Here is a 14,934-nt window from a genome sequence, read left to right on the forward strand (position 1 = left end):
GTAGGGCCAGAGCTGATAGAACCAAACCTAATCACGGCCTACCTCTGCATGTGCATTTTTGCCCGTGAGCTGCTCCACTGTAGTGCCGCTGTTGAAAGCTTTCAATCCCATTCCTCACATGGAAATGAGTCAGTGTCTGCATTGGCAGCATTACCCCAGGTTATAAGTCTGGGCACCACTGAACTTGTTTGCTCATGTTTTCTTCCCTTTAAATTGAATTATTTCAAATTTATTTTTCATTAATAATAATAATGAATTGCTTTGAAGTTTACCTATACTTAATAGTGTCCAAAGCCCCAAAAATTCTAAATGTGTACTCTATCTCTCTCTCTGTAGATACACACACACAGACATGTGTCTCCTCTGCCAGAACAGTGAGATGAATGCACGAGGTTAAAATAGCTCTGTCTGACCCTGGTAGGATTCCCTGTTTATAGAAAGCATTTCTCTAAAACATTCAGCTGCAATATTTTGAAAAGAGATCTAATTTCCTGCAGGTACATTGAATTTTTATTTTTTTTTTACTTTTTTATTTTTTTTAATTTTATAGTTTGGGGTATACAGGTCTTAAGCTAGGTATGTACTCCTTTAATAGAGCTCTGATAATGTGTCCCTGATAGCAGTTGCATTTTCTATATCTGCCTTTGTCTACCTGTGCAGCCAGGAAGAAGTTCAAATACACAGCTGACATGCAAACAATGCACACTTTGCTATGCCACATATATGGTCTTCTGAATGGTTTATTTGAGGAAAACCCAGTGCTAACTGTTATCCGTCCAGGGTAAACCTGGGCAATGTGGCTCTCTGAAACACCCTTCCCTCACTTTCTACAGCCCCAACAGTGAGGTTGGCAGTGCTGAATGCAACGGCCCCACTGTGGCACATAGAATCATAGAATCATTGAATATCCTGAGCTGTAAGGGACCCACGGGATTACTGAGTCCAACTCCAGGCTCCACAAAAGACCGAGATCATTGCCCTGACACTTTTTGAACTCCAGCACTTGAGGCTGTGCCCACTGCCCTGGGCAACCTGTTCCATGCCCACTGCACTCTGGTGCAGACCCTTTCCTAACCCCCAGCCGCCCCTCCCCTGACACAACTCCATGCTCTTCCCTCAGGTTCTGTTGCTAGACAACAGGGAGAGATCACCCCTGGGGCTCCTGCACCCGCTCTGGCTCCCCATCCCCCTGTAGTTGGTACAGATCAACAGAAGCCTGGAATACTGTGAGTAGAAGAAAGCTCTTCTCATACTCATGTATCTTTCTGCAGAGAAAATCCATTTAAACCAGCACTAGGCCATAACAGAATTACCGTCCATTTACTACACCAACACCATGTGTTGAGGTGGGAGTGCACTGGACATCACTTTACAACTCAAGTGTCTGAAGGGATTGCAAGAGGCTTGTAGATGTGCTGACATGCAAAGCGTTGTTTCCCATAGGATGCTGAAACATTCAGGTATTCAACTAGTGCACATTCCTCATTACTTTAGATCCTGCAGCAATTCCTATTCGATGCCTTCAGGCACAGTATGGCAGCACGACACATCCCATCAGAAAGCAGAGCAATGCCACTGCTCAGCAGATGTTTGACACGGAGTACCATGCCAGCCAGCAGCACCACACCATACCAGAAATGATTTTGACACAACACAGTGTCAGTGCCGCAGAGCAAAACTAGCGTGTTCCAAAAATAGGGACAAATTCACCTCTGGCACAAGTAGAAGTAACTGCAGTGACTTCATTAGATTTGCATCTGCTTATGTCAACAATGAATCTGGCCCGTAATCTGGAATTTACATAGAAGAGCGGTAAGTGGCTGTGTTTTCAGAGATCTTATACAACGTTTTGCTCCAGCGCTCAGCATCATGAGGCGGTTGGGGTAAAGCCACCACCTCTCTCTGCAGTTTCCTTTCCACCCCACAAGAAGCAGCATCAAGTTTCCATTTTTAGCAGTGTAACAGTGCCCCAGAGTATACAGTGTCACTTCTAGAGACATGGGCAGTTCCGAATTTGGAGATTTCTCAAGGAGTAAGAACACTAAGTAAATAAATAAATAAAATAATGGAATAGAAGAAGGTCTCTGCTTTCTACTTCCATACTGTTTCACAGTGTTCACTTTAAGCATTAGGGACCCAGGAACTGAGGCAAACCATAAAATTTCAATGAGGGACGGTGCAATAATAAAATAAAGTTATGAAAAAAGGAACTTGGCTGAAATGTTGCAGTGTCAGATCTGATGAGATATGGAAGCTTTCCAAAAAGAAACTGTAATGTACTGGTGCTCCCTTTCACCACCTGGGAGCAGAAAACACAGCATAGTGGTGCAAATGCATGACACTGACAAAGGGAGAGAAGGGAGCAGACCAGGGTATGGCTGATATGAGATATTCACAGCGGAGCAACACGCATGGTCTTTGCTTTAATCTGTCACTTTAATAGGGAACATTAGTTGAAATACAAGCCATTCAGTTGAGTGTATTCATCTTTGCTGTGTATTCGAGTTGCTTAAACCCATCAGGCTGCGTTACTAGATGAACTTCAGCAGTGCTAAGGGCAACCCTAGAAAACAAAGACCAGAAAATCCTGATGGAAAACCAGGTGAGTACAGCAACCAGACACAGCTTGGTACATCAGATCTATGGCCAATAGCACTGAGGAAGCTCGGTTTGCCTGCTACATTCTATTTCTGGCAGAGAGGAACTGTGCTGGGACGTGGTGACCTGCTGCACAGGTGCATTGAGAACCCATTTGTTTGGCTGTTTCGAGCTGACCTTTTCCCGTTGGTGCTCACTGCTTCCACAGATCAGGAAGTTCACACAGATGCTCGAGCAAATGCTGGAGAACTGTTGCAAGCATTTCAAACCTTCTGAACAACAGCAACAAAAAAGCAAGGATCCTCCCCTCCCTTTTCACCACGACACTGTCACTTCCAAATATTTCCTTGAGGAGAGAACTCTGTACGTTTTGCAGTTCTGCAGAGATTAAAGCAAGCAAACAAACGCGTCCTCTCCCTCATTTCCCCCCTGCCTCACTTCACCCTCTGCTGGCATCCTGTAAGTATTTAAACCATTGCGAACCACACCCAGCTAGCTGTGGCTAGCAGCTACGAGCAGAGCCCCTTGGCTTTGATACTGTGGTCCGCTCAACGGCCAAAAATGCAGAGTGTTACATTTTCCTAAAAGGAGAGACCAAATCTGAAGATATGCACTGAATTCCCAGGAAATAAACACCAGGCATTATCCATGCCTTATATGTAAAGGAATGGAAAGGGGGAAAAATATGTTTGCTTGCAAGAAGCTGGGAATTCTCTTGTAAGATGACAAATAAAAATAATTGATTCTGACAAAACAGAATTTTTGTGGAGAAGGCTCAACTTTTACAAACATCCTCTAATGCAAGCTAGGTTTCTGGTACAGCTTGCCACACAGATTTCTGATGGTTTCACACCCATCTGCACACACTAGGGAGTTTTCTTTGACCTAAGGACTCGAGGGCTCCTAGGGACATCCCTGTGAAGCTGCAGTGCCATCATCACGGTGACCTCACCTCCAGCTGAAGATGTGAGTCCCAGAAGTGCAGGAGGCACTGGAGAGTTCCACAACCACAGGGCTAAGCATGAGCTCTCCCTACACCCCAGGGAATACCATAACTTCGGGGCAGGCAAGCAACCCATTCCACTCCTGAAACAAACTGAATGGAAACACACTGAGATTATCCTAAACATCTAGATAGAGAGAAGAGAAGGATGTTAATTATTTCCTTCTTCCTGGACAAAGTTTCTCTCTATGTATACTTACACTGCCCCAGTTGGAAACAATAAGGAAATTCAGGGGCTGAGCGTTTGGGAGAAAAAGAAGTGTTCCATTCATTCAATGCCATTTTCATTCATAAAGCACCTTGTGAGTACAGGAAACAGGCTTAATGTTTCCTTTATAAATATAGCAATTACACACCACCATCAAGGTTTTGACCCCTCTGGAATGGAGGCAGCAGCTCGTGTGTGGCAAGCATGCTGCCCTAAGATTTCACATCACTCAATTCAAAGAGCAATGAAATGCAGCAAACAACTGACCAAAGATATGGTCATCAGATGCGCAGCAACATTTCTGTGTTTTGTGAGGATCTGGACACCTCTCCAGTCATATCCTTCATGTTCTGTAATAAAAAGAAAGCTGCAGAGCCAATTACACCAAATGTCTATCTTTAAGCCACTAACAGCTTTCACATCTCATGCCTGTAATCTTCAACAAATAGATCAAGGACTGTTATTCATTTTAATGCCTAAATGCATTATATTATTCTTGTTATAATATTTTCTGTTACCACAGAAAATGTTTGGCTCCCAAAGAAAAAGAGGGAATTGTGTCAAAAGCTCAAATTCTTCCCTGAAACATGAACGTTTTTAACGGCTTTAATGAAAGATATGCACTGGAATCCCAGGGCACAATCTGGCACTAAAATCCACTATCTATATTGGAATTCTTTTACCACGTCTTTTTCATAGTGCGTTATTAAACATGTTTCCTTCTCAACAATTGAGTTTTGGGGCCCTGTTATGTATATAAGGGAAGTACAAAGCAGCTGGGGAAGAACTGTAAAGGAGAAGAGAACAGAAACTTTCTGATGCAGGACGAAGCCTTTCTATCCCAGCATTCTCACAGAGCACATGGGGATCCTCCCTGTAGCTGTTGCAGTAGCAGCAGTTGGTCCAAGTCAGGGCTGCTCTGTGCCGCTCCCAGCCTGAAGGTTGCACACACCCCCCCACCCGCCCCCCCCCCCCCCCCCCCCTTCTGTGGATGGGGCACAGACACTCTTCTCAGTCTCCTGGTACAACTCTGGGGCTGTGGCAGCAGTGGTGAATTTGGAGCAATTCTGGATGAAGCCCAATGGTGCCTAATGTCCGCAAAGCTTGGGGGAACAGGATTTTATTGTTCTGTGAGCTGAAGACAGGCAACCTGTTCATGAACACCGACACTTGGCTCTGAGATGCATCCTGTTGTCTTCAGTGCAACTACATACAGCATACAATGGTCCTCCAGTCATTGGTACACCTGTAACTTCTGAACAGTATGGATGCAAACACTTTCTGATGAACACTATACAGAGTTCTTGTCAGTTTTACACAATTGGGGGCAAGCTGGCATTTGGCCTGGCCTGGCAGGAAGCCCATTGTGAACCATTAGCTCAGCAGCACATTTAGAATCAAATCTGGACCAATAAACTGAATCTGCAGCAGAGCACATCATCAGCTAACTTCAAAGGTTTTGATATAGTCCAACAAGCCCAAAGGTGCAGTCAAGGCTCTAGATGACTCTTCAGCCAGAACTGCTATCAGAAGAAACCCTCCCATCTTCCTCACTTGCTTTTGCTTCCTCTCAACACAGATAAGCGTGCATATCAGGTTAATAGAACAGGAATACTGGCCCAAGCTAGGAGTAACACAGTAAACTTATTATTTAACTAGGATTAATCATTGGTATGAATAAAATAATCTTAAAATCTGACTTTCTCACATCCAAATGATGCCTAGATTTTCTACAGCCATCTCTGCTGGCATAGCTGGAGCTACCACCTTCCCCCATTCCGCATTTTGATATCACAATCTGCAGGAGAATGGGAATGATACTATGTACCTGTTTCATCCTCAGGCTTCTGTCAGTATTGTACAGTTTTCTCACCAAATTTTGCAGATCCATTTCCCAAAGTAGGCTGCTTTAGGTAACTCCTTACGAAACAGAGTAATTGTAGTACTGCATCTAGTTGTGTTGCATTCATTTTACTTCTTCCTCCTTTTCTTCTGTTCAATATAAGTGGTTTCTACAACAGTTCAGCATGAACTAGTCCTTAAGATTCACTGGATGTGATTAATGACTACAGCAATACTTGATGAATGCCTCTGTTTGCAGAAACAGGGAAACACAAATCCTTTCTTTAGCTTAAATGACAGAAAGCGTTTACTACAAGAGATGCTGCAATGTTTTTAATATCAAGCATCACTTCCCAACCCTAAACATGTAAGTGGAAAGTAGTTTACTGCTATGCATGCAATTTCTTAAACACCTATAACAATTTAACAGTTGCTTGGGTTTCTTTGTTTTGGTTTTTACTTCTTTCACAGAGTGCGTATTAGAGTAATATAATTTGCTCCTATTCCAGATTACCATAATAATCAAAACTATCGTCATTTTCTAGTTTCTTTTCTTATTGCTCTTATGACTTCATTATCATAGTCTTTTCATTAGCTTTCCTTCACCCATCAAAAGAATGTGTGTACATGGTGAAGGAAATGGCTAAAAAACAGTTCTAGATTATTACTAGCCTCTTAGTGAATAAAATGCAGATATTAACACTTAAGAAGCTGTTCTCAGTTGTCTATAGCATCATTTTCCCCTCACAAAACTGAATAGTCTTTATGAGTAGGAAAGCATGTAGTCAAATCTTAGTGCTTTTATATAAAATTATTTTTACACATTAATATGTACAGCATATTAACTCTCTAATTTCTACAGTGGCTATTTAAGCTATCTCTACTGTTTCTTTTACGGTTGGAGATACAGAGACTATCAGCTTAAACCAGCTCAAAATCATGGGTTTAAGTCATGCCTCTTTTTGGTGTCCTGTAGGGAGCAACATTCATTGCATGACTGTTCCCTGTTTCATAGGCATCTCCATCCTACAGAATATGACTGCCCCAATGAAAAATGGAGGTCTTAAAGCAAACAAAATCATCCTGAAACTGCCTATAGAAAGCCATTTAAGGAAGTATATTGCTTTCAGTGATGATTCTTCACTTCATAATGGGCCAGAGGATAAGGAAAAATAGAGCAGAATGATTTCCACTTGGTCTCAAGCTAAAGCAAGCTACAAAATAGGGACAGTATTCCAAAATCAGGAATGAAAGACCTGCAGCTTAAGCTGCATACCCCATCCTATTCCCACAATGGGATTTTCACACCTTATGCCTGAACACGTATGTGGATTATCTCTACCATCTAGAAGAAATTCTCTCTTAAAAGTACATATCACACATGAATAGAATAGTTCAGCTGGAATGACAGTCCAACTGTCTGACCTCTTTCTGGCTAATTAAAAGTTAAAGCACATTAATAATGGCATTGTCTAATACCTCTTGAATACTGACTGGCATGGAGCATCAACCACCTTGCTAAGAAGCCTATTCCAGGGTTTGATCACCCTCAGGGTAATGAAATTTTTCCTAATGCCCAGTCCAATCCTCTCTTGGCAGCTCTCTACTGTCTCCATTCCGCTATCCAGGAGCAGAGCCTGGCATCTCCCTCTCCTTCCCCTCCTCAGAGAGCTTCAGGGAGCAGTGAGGTCACCTCTTGGTCTTCTCTTCTCCAGGTGGGACAGCCCGGGTGTTCTAAGCCTCTGCCCTCAACATGTGCCTTCCAGCCCTGTTACCAGCTTTGGTACCTCCTCTGGGCACTTTCGAATACCTTAATGTCTTTTTTTATAATGTGGTGCCCAGAACTGCACATAATATTACAGGTGAGGCTGCAACAGTGTCAAATACAGCTGGAGAATCACCACTTTTGACCAGATGGTTATGCTGTGTTTAATGCACCTCAAAATGCTGGTTACCATCTTGGGTGCCTGGGCACTATGATGGCTCACAGTGAGTCTGACATTACCAGCACTCCCAGGACCTTTTCTTACGAGCTTCCAACCAACCATTCATCTTCCAGTTTGTGCCTTTGTCTCTGTTACTCCATCCCAGCTGCAGCACCAGTTGAATTTCATGCCATTAATAATTTCTCAGTGCTTCAACAAATCTAGAGCCTTCTGCAAGGTCTCTAGAGAGTCAACAGTACATTCCAGTTTAGTATTATTGGCAAACATGCTAAGGATTAATTCAACCTTTGTACCTAGATCCTTGATAAAAATGTTGAATTCTAGGCTGGCCCTAGAACTGAACTCTGGGGAACAAAATGTAATTCAGAGTTTTGGAGAAGACAGAAAGTACTAGCATGATGGTTCTATTCGATTCAATTAGAATTCACTCTAATTGTCAGATGAATAATGAAGAAAGCACTGGTGAGGGAGTGCTGCCACCTCCGACAAAGTACATTACAGGCAGAAAAACGGCATGAGCTAAGAATACAGGCATGGCTGCTATACCTCAGTATGAATGAACAACTTAATTCTCACAGTCTATCAGTACCACAATTCCCATGAGCATCATCAGTGTGGTGAGGCTTTTTTTTCCCCCCTCCCTAAAGCTTGCACCAATAGAAAGACAGGAAATAGTTAGCAAAGCTAATGTTAAACCAGGATACTTGAATAGCACACTACAATTCATTTCAGAGGTATTTTACTGTTTCAGTACAGCATACTGGAGCACCTCTTTGAATAAAGGCAGACTTGAGGCCTTTAATCTTGTGAAGAAATACTAATTGCCTTCCAAATGTGAGAAGGGTGCACCACTGGGGAATGAGGTACACTGGAAGCAGCTTATTCTATACAGGTTTTCCAAAGAGGTGCTGGTCTCTACCAGTTCTGGTTGCTATATGATCTCACATCCTCGCCTAAACAGAGGAGCAGCAAAGAGCTCACCTACCTGTTCTTGCAACTCTTTCAGAGAAACCTCAGGAAGCACCTTGAGCTGGGCATTCAATAGGAATGGAACAGCATAACATTTCCTCTCCTAGGCCATAGAACACAGCAACAGCCCTCACTGACAGCACCTTTCCCGGGAGGAGAATAGAAGGCTGTTTGTCTCCTCCACCTTTATCCCCAGCCTCCGGGGTCCGAGTCTGCTGACACAACTCCAAGTTAGAGGTGGCAAAGCTCTTTCACTCAGGCTAAAGGCAATTACTACTTCTGCCAACAGCATCTGCATATCCCCAATCAGGGAACACTTTAAAAAGCAGCAGCAGCTTAGAAAGGTGGGCTGCAGAGTCCTAATTAAACAGCCACTGACATATCACTTTTCAAGCTAAACATCCAACCGGGATGCTCAATTTAGTGCACATGGTTTGTAAACAAGCGAAATAGAGCGCTCCACAGAACAGCCCTGCACACTGTTACAATGAAATAGGCTGAAGGCTTGCTGCAGAGCCTCCCTTTGCCCTTGTAACAAATGATCTAACGATTCTCAGGAGGAGGAAATGAGGCTGATTTGTAGCTCTCTTCAAGAGGCTAACGCAGTTAAGTAAGACTTCTTAATTGCCCGCTTTTTATTATTTAATGCATAAGAACATTTAAAAAAACCCTTAGGGCCAGATCCCGAAAAAGTATTCAGGCACATAAGCAAGTAACTAGGCAGAATTTAGCTGCAATTATAAATGGTGATATTAAAAACCTCTCCTCAGCTGCTACCCAACTCTGAAGGCTCTTAAACCTACATAGAACCTATTTTGGTTTTAAAGTTCTCCAGGTACCTAGCTTTGGGCTCCATGAGTGCCAAGGAACACCTCACTTCTGACAGGGTAAAGGCAGCTCAGTGCAGCCAGGAGGTTGGAGTTACGGCAGCTTGCTGATCTGAGGAGTGTCAGCCACAAGGATTGTTTGTCTGGTAGACAGGAGCATGCTACATGTATCTCTGGAAAGGGTTATATGTCAGCCTAATTATAAATTATTAATTACAATTATAATACAGCAAAGTAAGTGGGCCTGCCAAAAGGCACGTCACAGATCCAGCAGTTGCACAAGGAGAAGCAGTAAAGCTTCTAATGCTCTTGTGAGCACTTGGAGCTGCAAATTACAATGAACAAATGATCCAGATATTCCATCCATAACAAGGAATGAAAGCATCTTCTTCTTAGACCAAAGCTTGAAAATGAATCCTTTAAATGAGCTGGACCCAGTTCAAGCTATGCTGCCAGCTCATCAGCTGCAGTATCTGAAGGTAAGGTGCTGTCTCCAGCCTTCATCAGATTTTAGAATGGCTTTGGATTGGAAGGGACCTTAAAAGCCTGTTGACAGCCACCCAGTTCAAACCCCCTGCCCTGGGCAGGGCTGCCCCCCACCAGCTCAGGCTGTCCAGGGCCTCATCCGACCTGGCCTCAAGTGCTTCCAGTGATGGGGCATCCATAGCTTCCATGCCAGCGCCTCATTGCCTTCTGAGTGAAGAATTTCCTCCTAACATCTGTCCCATGTCTCCCTTCTTCTAATTTAAAGCCTTGTTCTATCACTATTAAACTGTGTAAAAAGTTGGTCCCCCTCCTGCTTGTAACCACCCTTGCAGGTCTTGCCCCACTTGGAGTCAAGTGGGACAAGGATGGGAAAGGCAGAAATGAGCACTGAAGCATATTCTCCACTCTACTCACACATCCCAATGGTGGCTCTATATGCACTTTTATGAACAACCTTGCTTTTCCTGACATTTGTGCTATGTCATTTATGTACCACCATTTTGAAGAAGTTAGTTATTTTGTTTTGCTGCAGAGAGCTTTACTCGCATTAATATTTGCTTGAGAGGAATGAGGTTCTTTCAGGAGAGTGTTTGAGACCAAACTATGCTCCACATACAATATCTGATAAGCTTTATTGCCGTATTTTATTAGTTCGCTGTGAATTCTGGTAGTGCACTAGTGGAACAATGAGATAGATCCTTGAGTTGGTAAATACGGGGTCAGAAGAAAAAAGGATTTATGTAAGAGTCTATAAAAGCAATATGGTTTAGAAATCAAGCAGCTGCTCCATTCTTGATTCCCTGCATTGTACCTCATATGGACAGATGTGAGACCGCCAGATCTCTTATATGCTTTGTTGCATTTTATAACGCATGGCCGTAACAGAGAAAACAGTAAAGATAAAAAGGATGTGTTAAGTTTTCTGTTGATCTTATGACACTTCACAGGACATTGCACTCCTGGGAGATTTGATTACTTTTAAAATTAACGCTGTGTAATAAAAACACTGTGCTATAGGCATACTGCAATATTTATAAATATAATTACACTCTTCTCAGAAAGTTCAACCTTGGTAGATTTCCATTGTTCTGAATAGCATCTATGTAGCAAAACAATAACAAAATAGGTCACGAGGGCCAGAAGTAGTTTTGTTTTATGTTTCAATTGCTGTCATGATCAGTGCCTGGAGACCACTCCCTGACACTGGGAAGATTGCTTACTGCTCTGTAATGAAAATGAGCTGGAAACAAAGCCTACTCGGCACAATGTTTTTGCCTCTCCAGAGTGAGGGTAGAGCTCCCAGAGTTCCAGACAGTAGGTGCCACATGTCTCCACAGAAGACAGAACTTTCTGCAGATAAAAATGGAACTGCCTTCCTCACAGTCCTTGAAGATTTCAATATTTCTTCTATAGGGTATAAGGAATTACTTTCTCTGAAACAGACGCAGTGACACGCATAGCAGTTTTAGTAACCAGCACAACTGCTCTTTATCCCTGCACCTCTCTGAAGAGAATGTAAATTGGAAGATTTTCAGTGCATTTTGCATGCAAGAAATACAATTGGTGTAATAGGAATATTAGTATTAATAGCAAAAATTAACATCCACCATGTTCAAAAGAGTATAAATTTGTTACACTCATCCATGGCTTCCACACTCAAAGCAAACAAACAATAAAAGATAAAAGCATACAGTTAATTTTTAGTTTAAATTAGTCAAATCAGAAACTTAAGCAATCACAGCAATATACACCAACATGTCACTTAACCATTCATCTCACTATTTATTATGCTTTTGAGTTTCCCAGATGACAGCACGTGTAGGGTTTTACTGACTGTCTTTATCTAAAGAGGTCTTAAAAGGCAGTTAGAATTAAAGCTCATTCAGAATATATTTTTCAAACAGAATTGCTAAGTTGGTAAGCTTGAAGATTCCTCTTTAGCTTTTCTATTTCAACGGCACTTTTTTGCCAAAACAAGCACACAAAACTTACCAAAAGTGTCATGTCAAACTTGAAATATAAATTTCTTAATGATATTGTTGTTCAAAGAAAAGCAACCCTACTCATTATGTGAAGGACTAGGGGCACCACAGCGTACTGTGCAATTAATTAGCCAGATACTGTACATGAAGGAGAAAAAGAGTGTACACAGCAGGACATTCTGCGCTCAAAGACAATAAAAATAAGACCTGCAGTGACATTCCAGTTGCACTGTGCTTATGGCCCTTCTGTTAGATGACTGAAGTAGACAAGATGAGTTAGGAGGGTTTATCAGGGTGTTGGCTGTGATCCAGAGACACAGATCCATCAGTTACTCATTCACTCATCCAGTAAGAGTGAAGGGAGAGTAGATGACCACAGCATACAGGCAGCATCTGAGCTACTCCTTCTTGTTGGCACAGCAGATGCGAAATCAGTAGCATAACTAATTCTAGCAGGAAAACACTTTGATTTGATGCTGAATAAAGCTTTACTTCTGAATAATTTTGATTAAATGGTCTCAAAATCATATCATGTTTCTGAAAAGAGTTCTGTGATACGTTTCCTGTTCTGTTGTCCATGATTATTTCCATGGTTTACTGTAGTCAAGATGAAAAGGGACTCAGGATATTCTTAACTCTTCTTCTTAAGTATAATTGATATGTAAATCTGTTTTTTAATCAGGCTATTTCAAGTTTCTCCCTTTGAATTTCACAGAGTTCCTATTTTTAGACACAATTCAGGTACTCTCTGCCTATTTGATATGCCGGTTGTACATCTCCTAGGCAGCAAGATCTAGGGCATACAAGCAAGAGAATTCATTCAAGTCTCCCAGGAATCTTCCCTGTAACATCTGCTGAAGGAAACGGAAAGAGATTGCAGGACTGCATCTTTAATTCATTTTCACAGTTCAGATCTCTCAGGCAATAATCAATCATTCTTCTTCAAAATTTCCACTTGTCCTCTGGGGGTGGGAATTTATCCGCTGGAAGCCAACCAAACTGACTCCAGATTTTGAACATGAAGGAAGTGCCACCAGCAACATCAGGATATACATATGAATCTGAAACAAAAGGAAGAATATAACCTTATCAAGAACAATAGGCTTCTTTAGGAAAGAATCCCATCAGAGATGCTCTCTAGCAGGCCTGAATATCTTGCAAATAAGCTTATGTCGTTAAAAAAAAAAATTAAAAAAAATTAAAAAAAAAAAAAAAACAAGCATACAAGAAAAAACATACACAGACGATGTTAGCGTACCTTTAATAAGCAGCTGGGGATTTTGCTGCTGTAATATCAAGTTGTATCCACTAGATGGACCTCAGTTTCAAAAAGTTGAGAGGTTTTGCTTCTGGGCAGAGCTGTGCGGAGAAAAGGAGGTGGAAGCGGGTGCTGAGTGCGGGAAGGAACGACTGCATCCCAGTGCTTCACGAACGCATTTCAGTAGGGCTGCAAAGTAAGCAGCTGTCATTTCAGGACTTATCTTTTTCAGGCAAGATTTTGCTTTCTGATCAACACATTTCCCTAACAATCACAAAGACTGTTTTCTTTTCCTATTTGACACTTAGCAGACACCTCAGTATTAATAGCTGAATATAGCAATTTCCACCAGCTATGTGATTTATCCACTCCTATATTGCAACTTTCTTGGAAAATAAAAACACTGACTTCAACTGTCTCTTGAAGGTTGCCCATGAGGTAGGAACAGGTGGTTATTTTCTCCCTTTCAGTAACCTGATAGGGCGCTATTGTTGATGTGTTTTAATCAAAACTCACAAGTTAGTTTTCCCCTAAATTCATAACTCAAAACTGACTTTAAAAAGATTGAGTATTAATAATGAGTACGTCTGTATTAGTAGATATCAGGCTTCTGAACTCTTAGGGCTTGAATTTTTTTCAGCCTGGTTTGTTTGAAGAACATCTTTCTAACTGTTTTCCTGTTTTCTCAATAACAATGAGACAAAAATTGCTTTGCATTTTAAATGAAAGGTAAAAAGTGTAAGAATTAGAAATACGTGACTCAAAGTGCCATGACTAAATAGCAAACATTGTGGTTTGCTATTGAGTGGTTCTCAGGAGAGTAACAAGCATTGGCAAAATTGGAACAAATTTCTGTCTCTTACCACTTTAGGCTGATAGTTGGCATTATACATGCAGGCACTTTGGTGTTACATGGCTATGCTTGAAACTATACTTTTTTTTATTATTTTTTAAAACTAAAACTGATTACCTCCAAGCTTCAAGACCAGCATAAAACAGTCATCAGTGGACTTCTCCAGGAAACCCTCACACATACTGAACCTCTGAAGGAATTGTTTTGAGACAGCAGCATACAAATGCTGGGCAGACGCAAAGTAATAAGGAACTAGTGCAGTAACCTGTAGAAAACTGCAGGATCAGAGATGTGGTTAATTCAAATTATGAGATGACATAGCAGTTTCTTCTGTAACTCGTACTTTCCCTTCAAAGATGATATTTAAGTCCCCAGTTCAGTCACAGAAGATATTGTCAGTCAAAGATCTGGCTTGCACATGAGATACTGCTGTCTATAGGTTAAGTGAATGCCCTGACAAATAATAGTACAGAGCACTAAGTACTTGAAGATACTGCAAGGCAGCCTTGTGCTAGTCAGCAGATCAGCATGAAGGTATTTCTGCCTCTGGTTCAGCCAGCAAGCCAAAGTAAAGCAAGGCCCATGGCAAGACCTGTTGGTTTTGAGGGACAAGAGAAGGAAATAAACAGCACAGCAGAGTGAGCAATCAGAGCATATGGGAAGAGGGAAGATCCTAGTGGGAAAGGTAAAAGACACATGGCACAGATCTGTATGAGCAAATGTCATTATCTTAAAGAGCATGTAACAATTTATTACTGTACCACCCTGATTTAACACAGCTTTCCAGAAGAGAGAACAAGTGAAAGAAGCTTGGACAGAAAGCCATCTGTGCAGCTTGCAGAGGAAATATAGATACAGTGCATGGAAATTAACATTTCTAGACACCTTCACACAAATAGCTGATCAAACCAATAAGCTTCTGAAAAACAAATATACATTAAAAATGAATTAACCTCCAGGCT

The 14,934-nt window shown here is 41.6% G+C and overlaps 1 protein-coding gene across 4 annotated transcripts in view; it reads left to right on the plus strand.

Moving 5' to 3' along the window:
- Window positions 1-14,934, plus strand: part of LOC122178245 — a 32,986-nt gene that overhangs the window by 1,266 nt on the left and 16,786 nt on the right. For 2 of the 4 annotated variants that reach the window (XM_042868309.1, XM_042868308.1), the window contains 2 exons: window positions 1,121-1,226; window positions 2,807-3,301. In XM_042868309.1, the coding sequence (XP_042724243.1) occupies window positions 1,121-1,226; window positions 2,807-3,104 (404 nt within the window). In that variant the 3' untranslated portion in view covers window positions 3,105-3,301. Of the gene's footprint in view, window positions 1-1,120; window positions 3,302-14,934 lie in introns of those variants that run through there. The other 2 variants (XR_006178258.1, XM_042868310.1) reach the window with 2 other exon arrangements.

This window comes from Lagopus leucura, unplaced genomic scaffold (assembly GCF_019238085.1).
Source record: "Lagopus leucura isolate 7727_CA_CO unplaced genomic scaffold, USGS_WTPT01 Super-Scaffold_100001, whole genome shotgun sequence".
NCBI classification, from domain to species: Eukaryota; Metazoa; Chordata; class Aves; order Galliformes; family Phasianidae; genus Lagopus; species Lagopus leucura.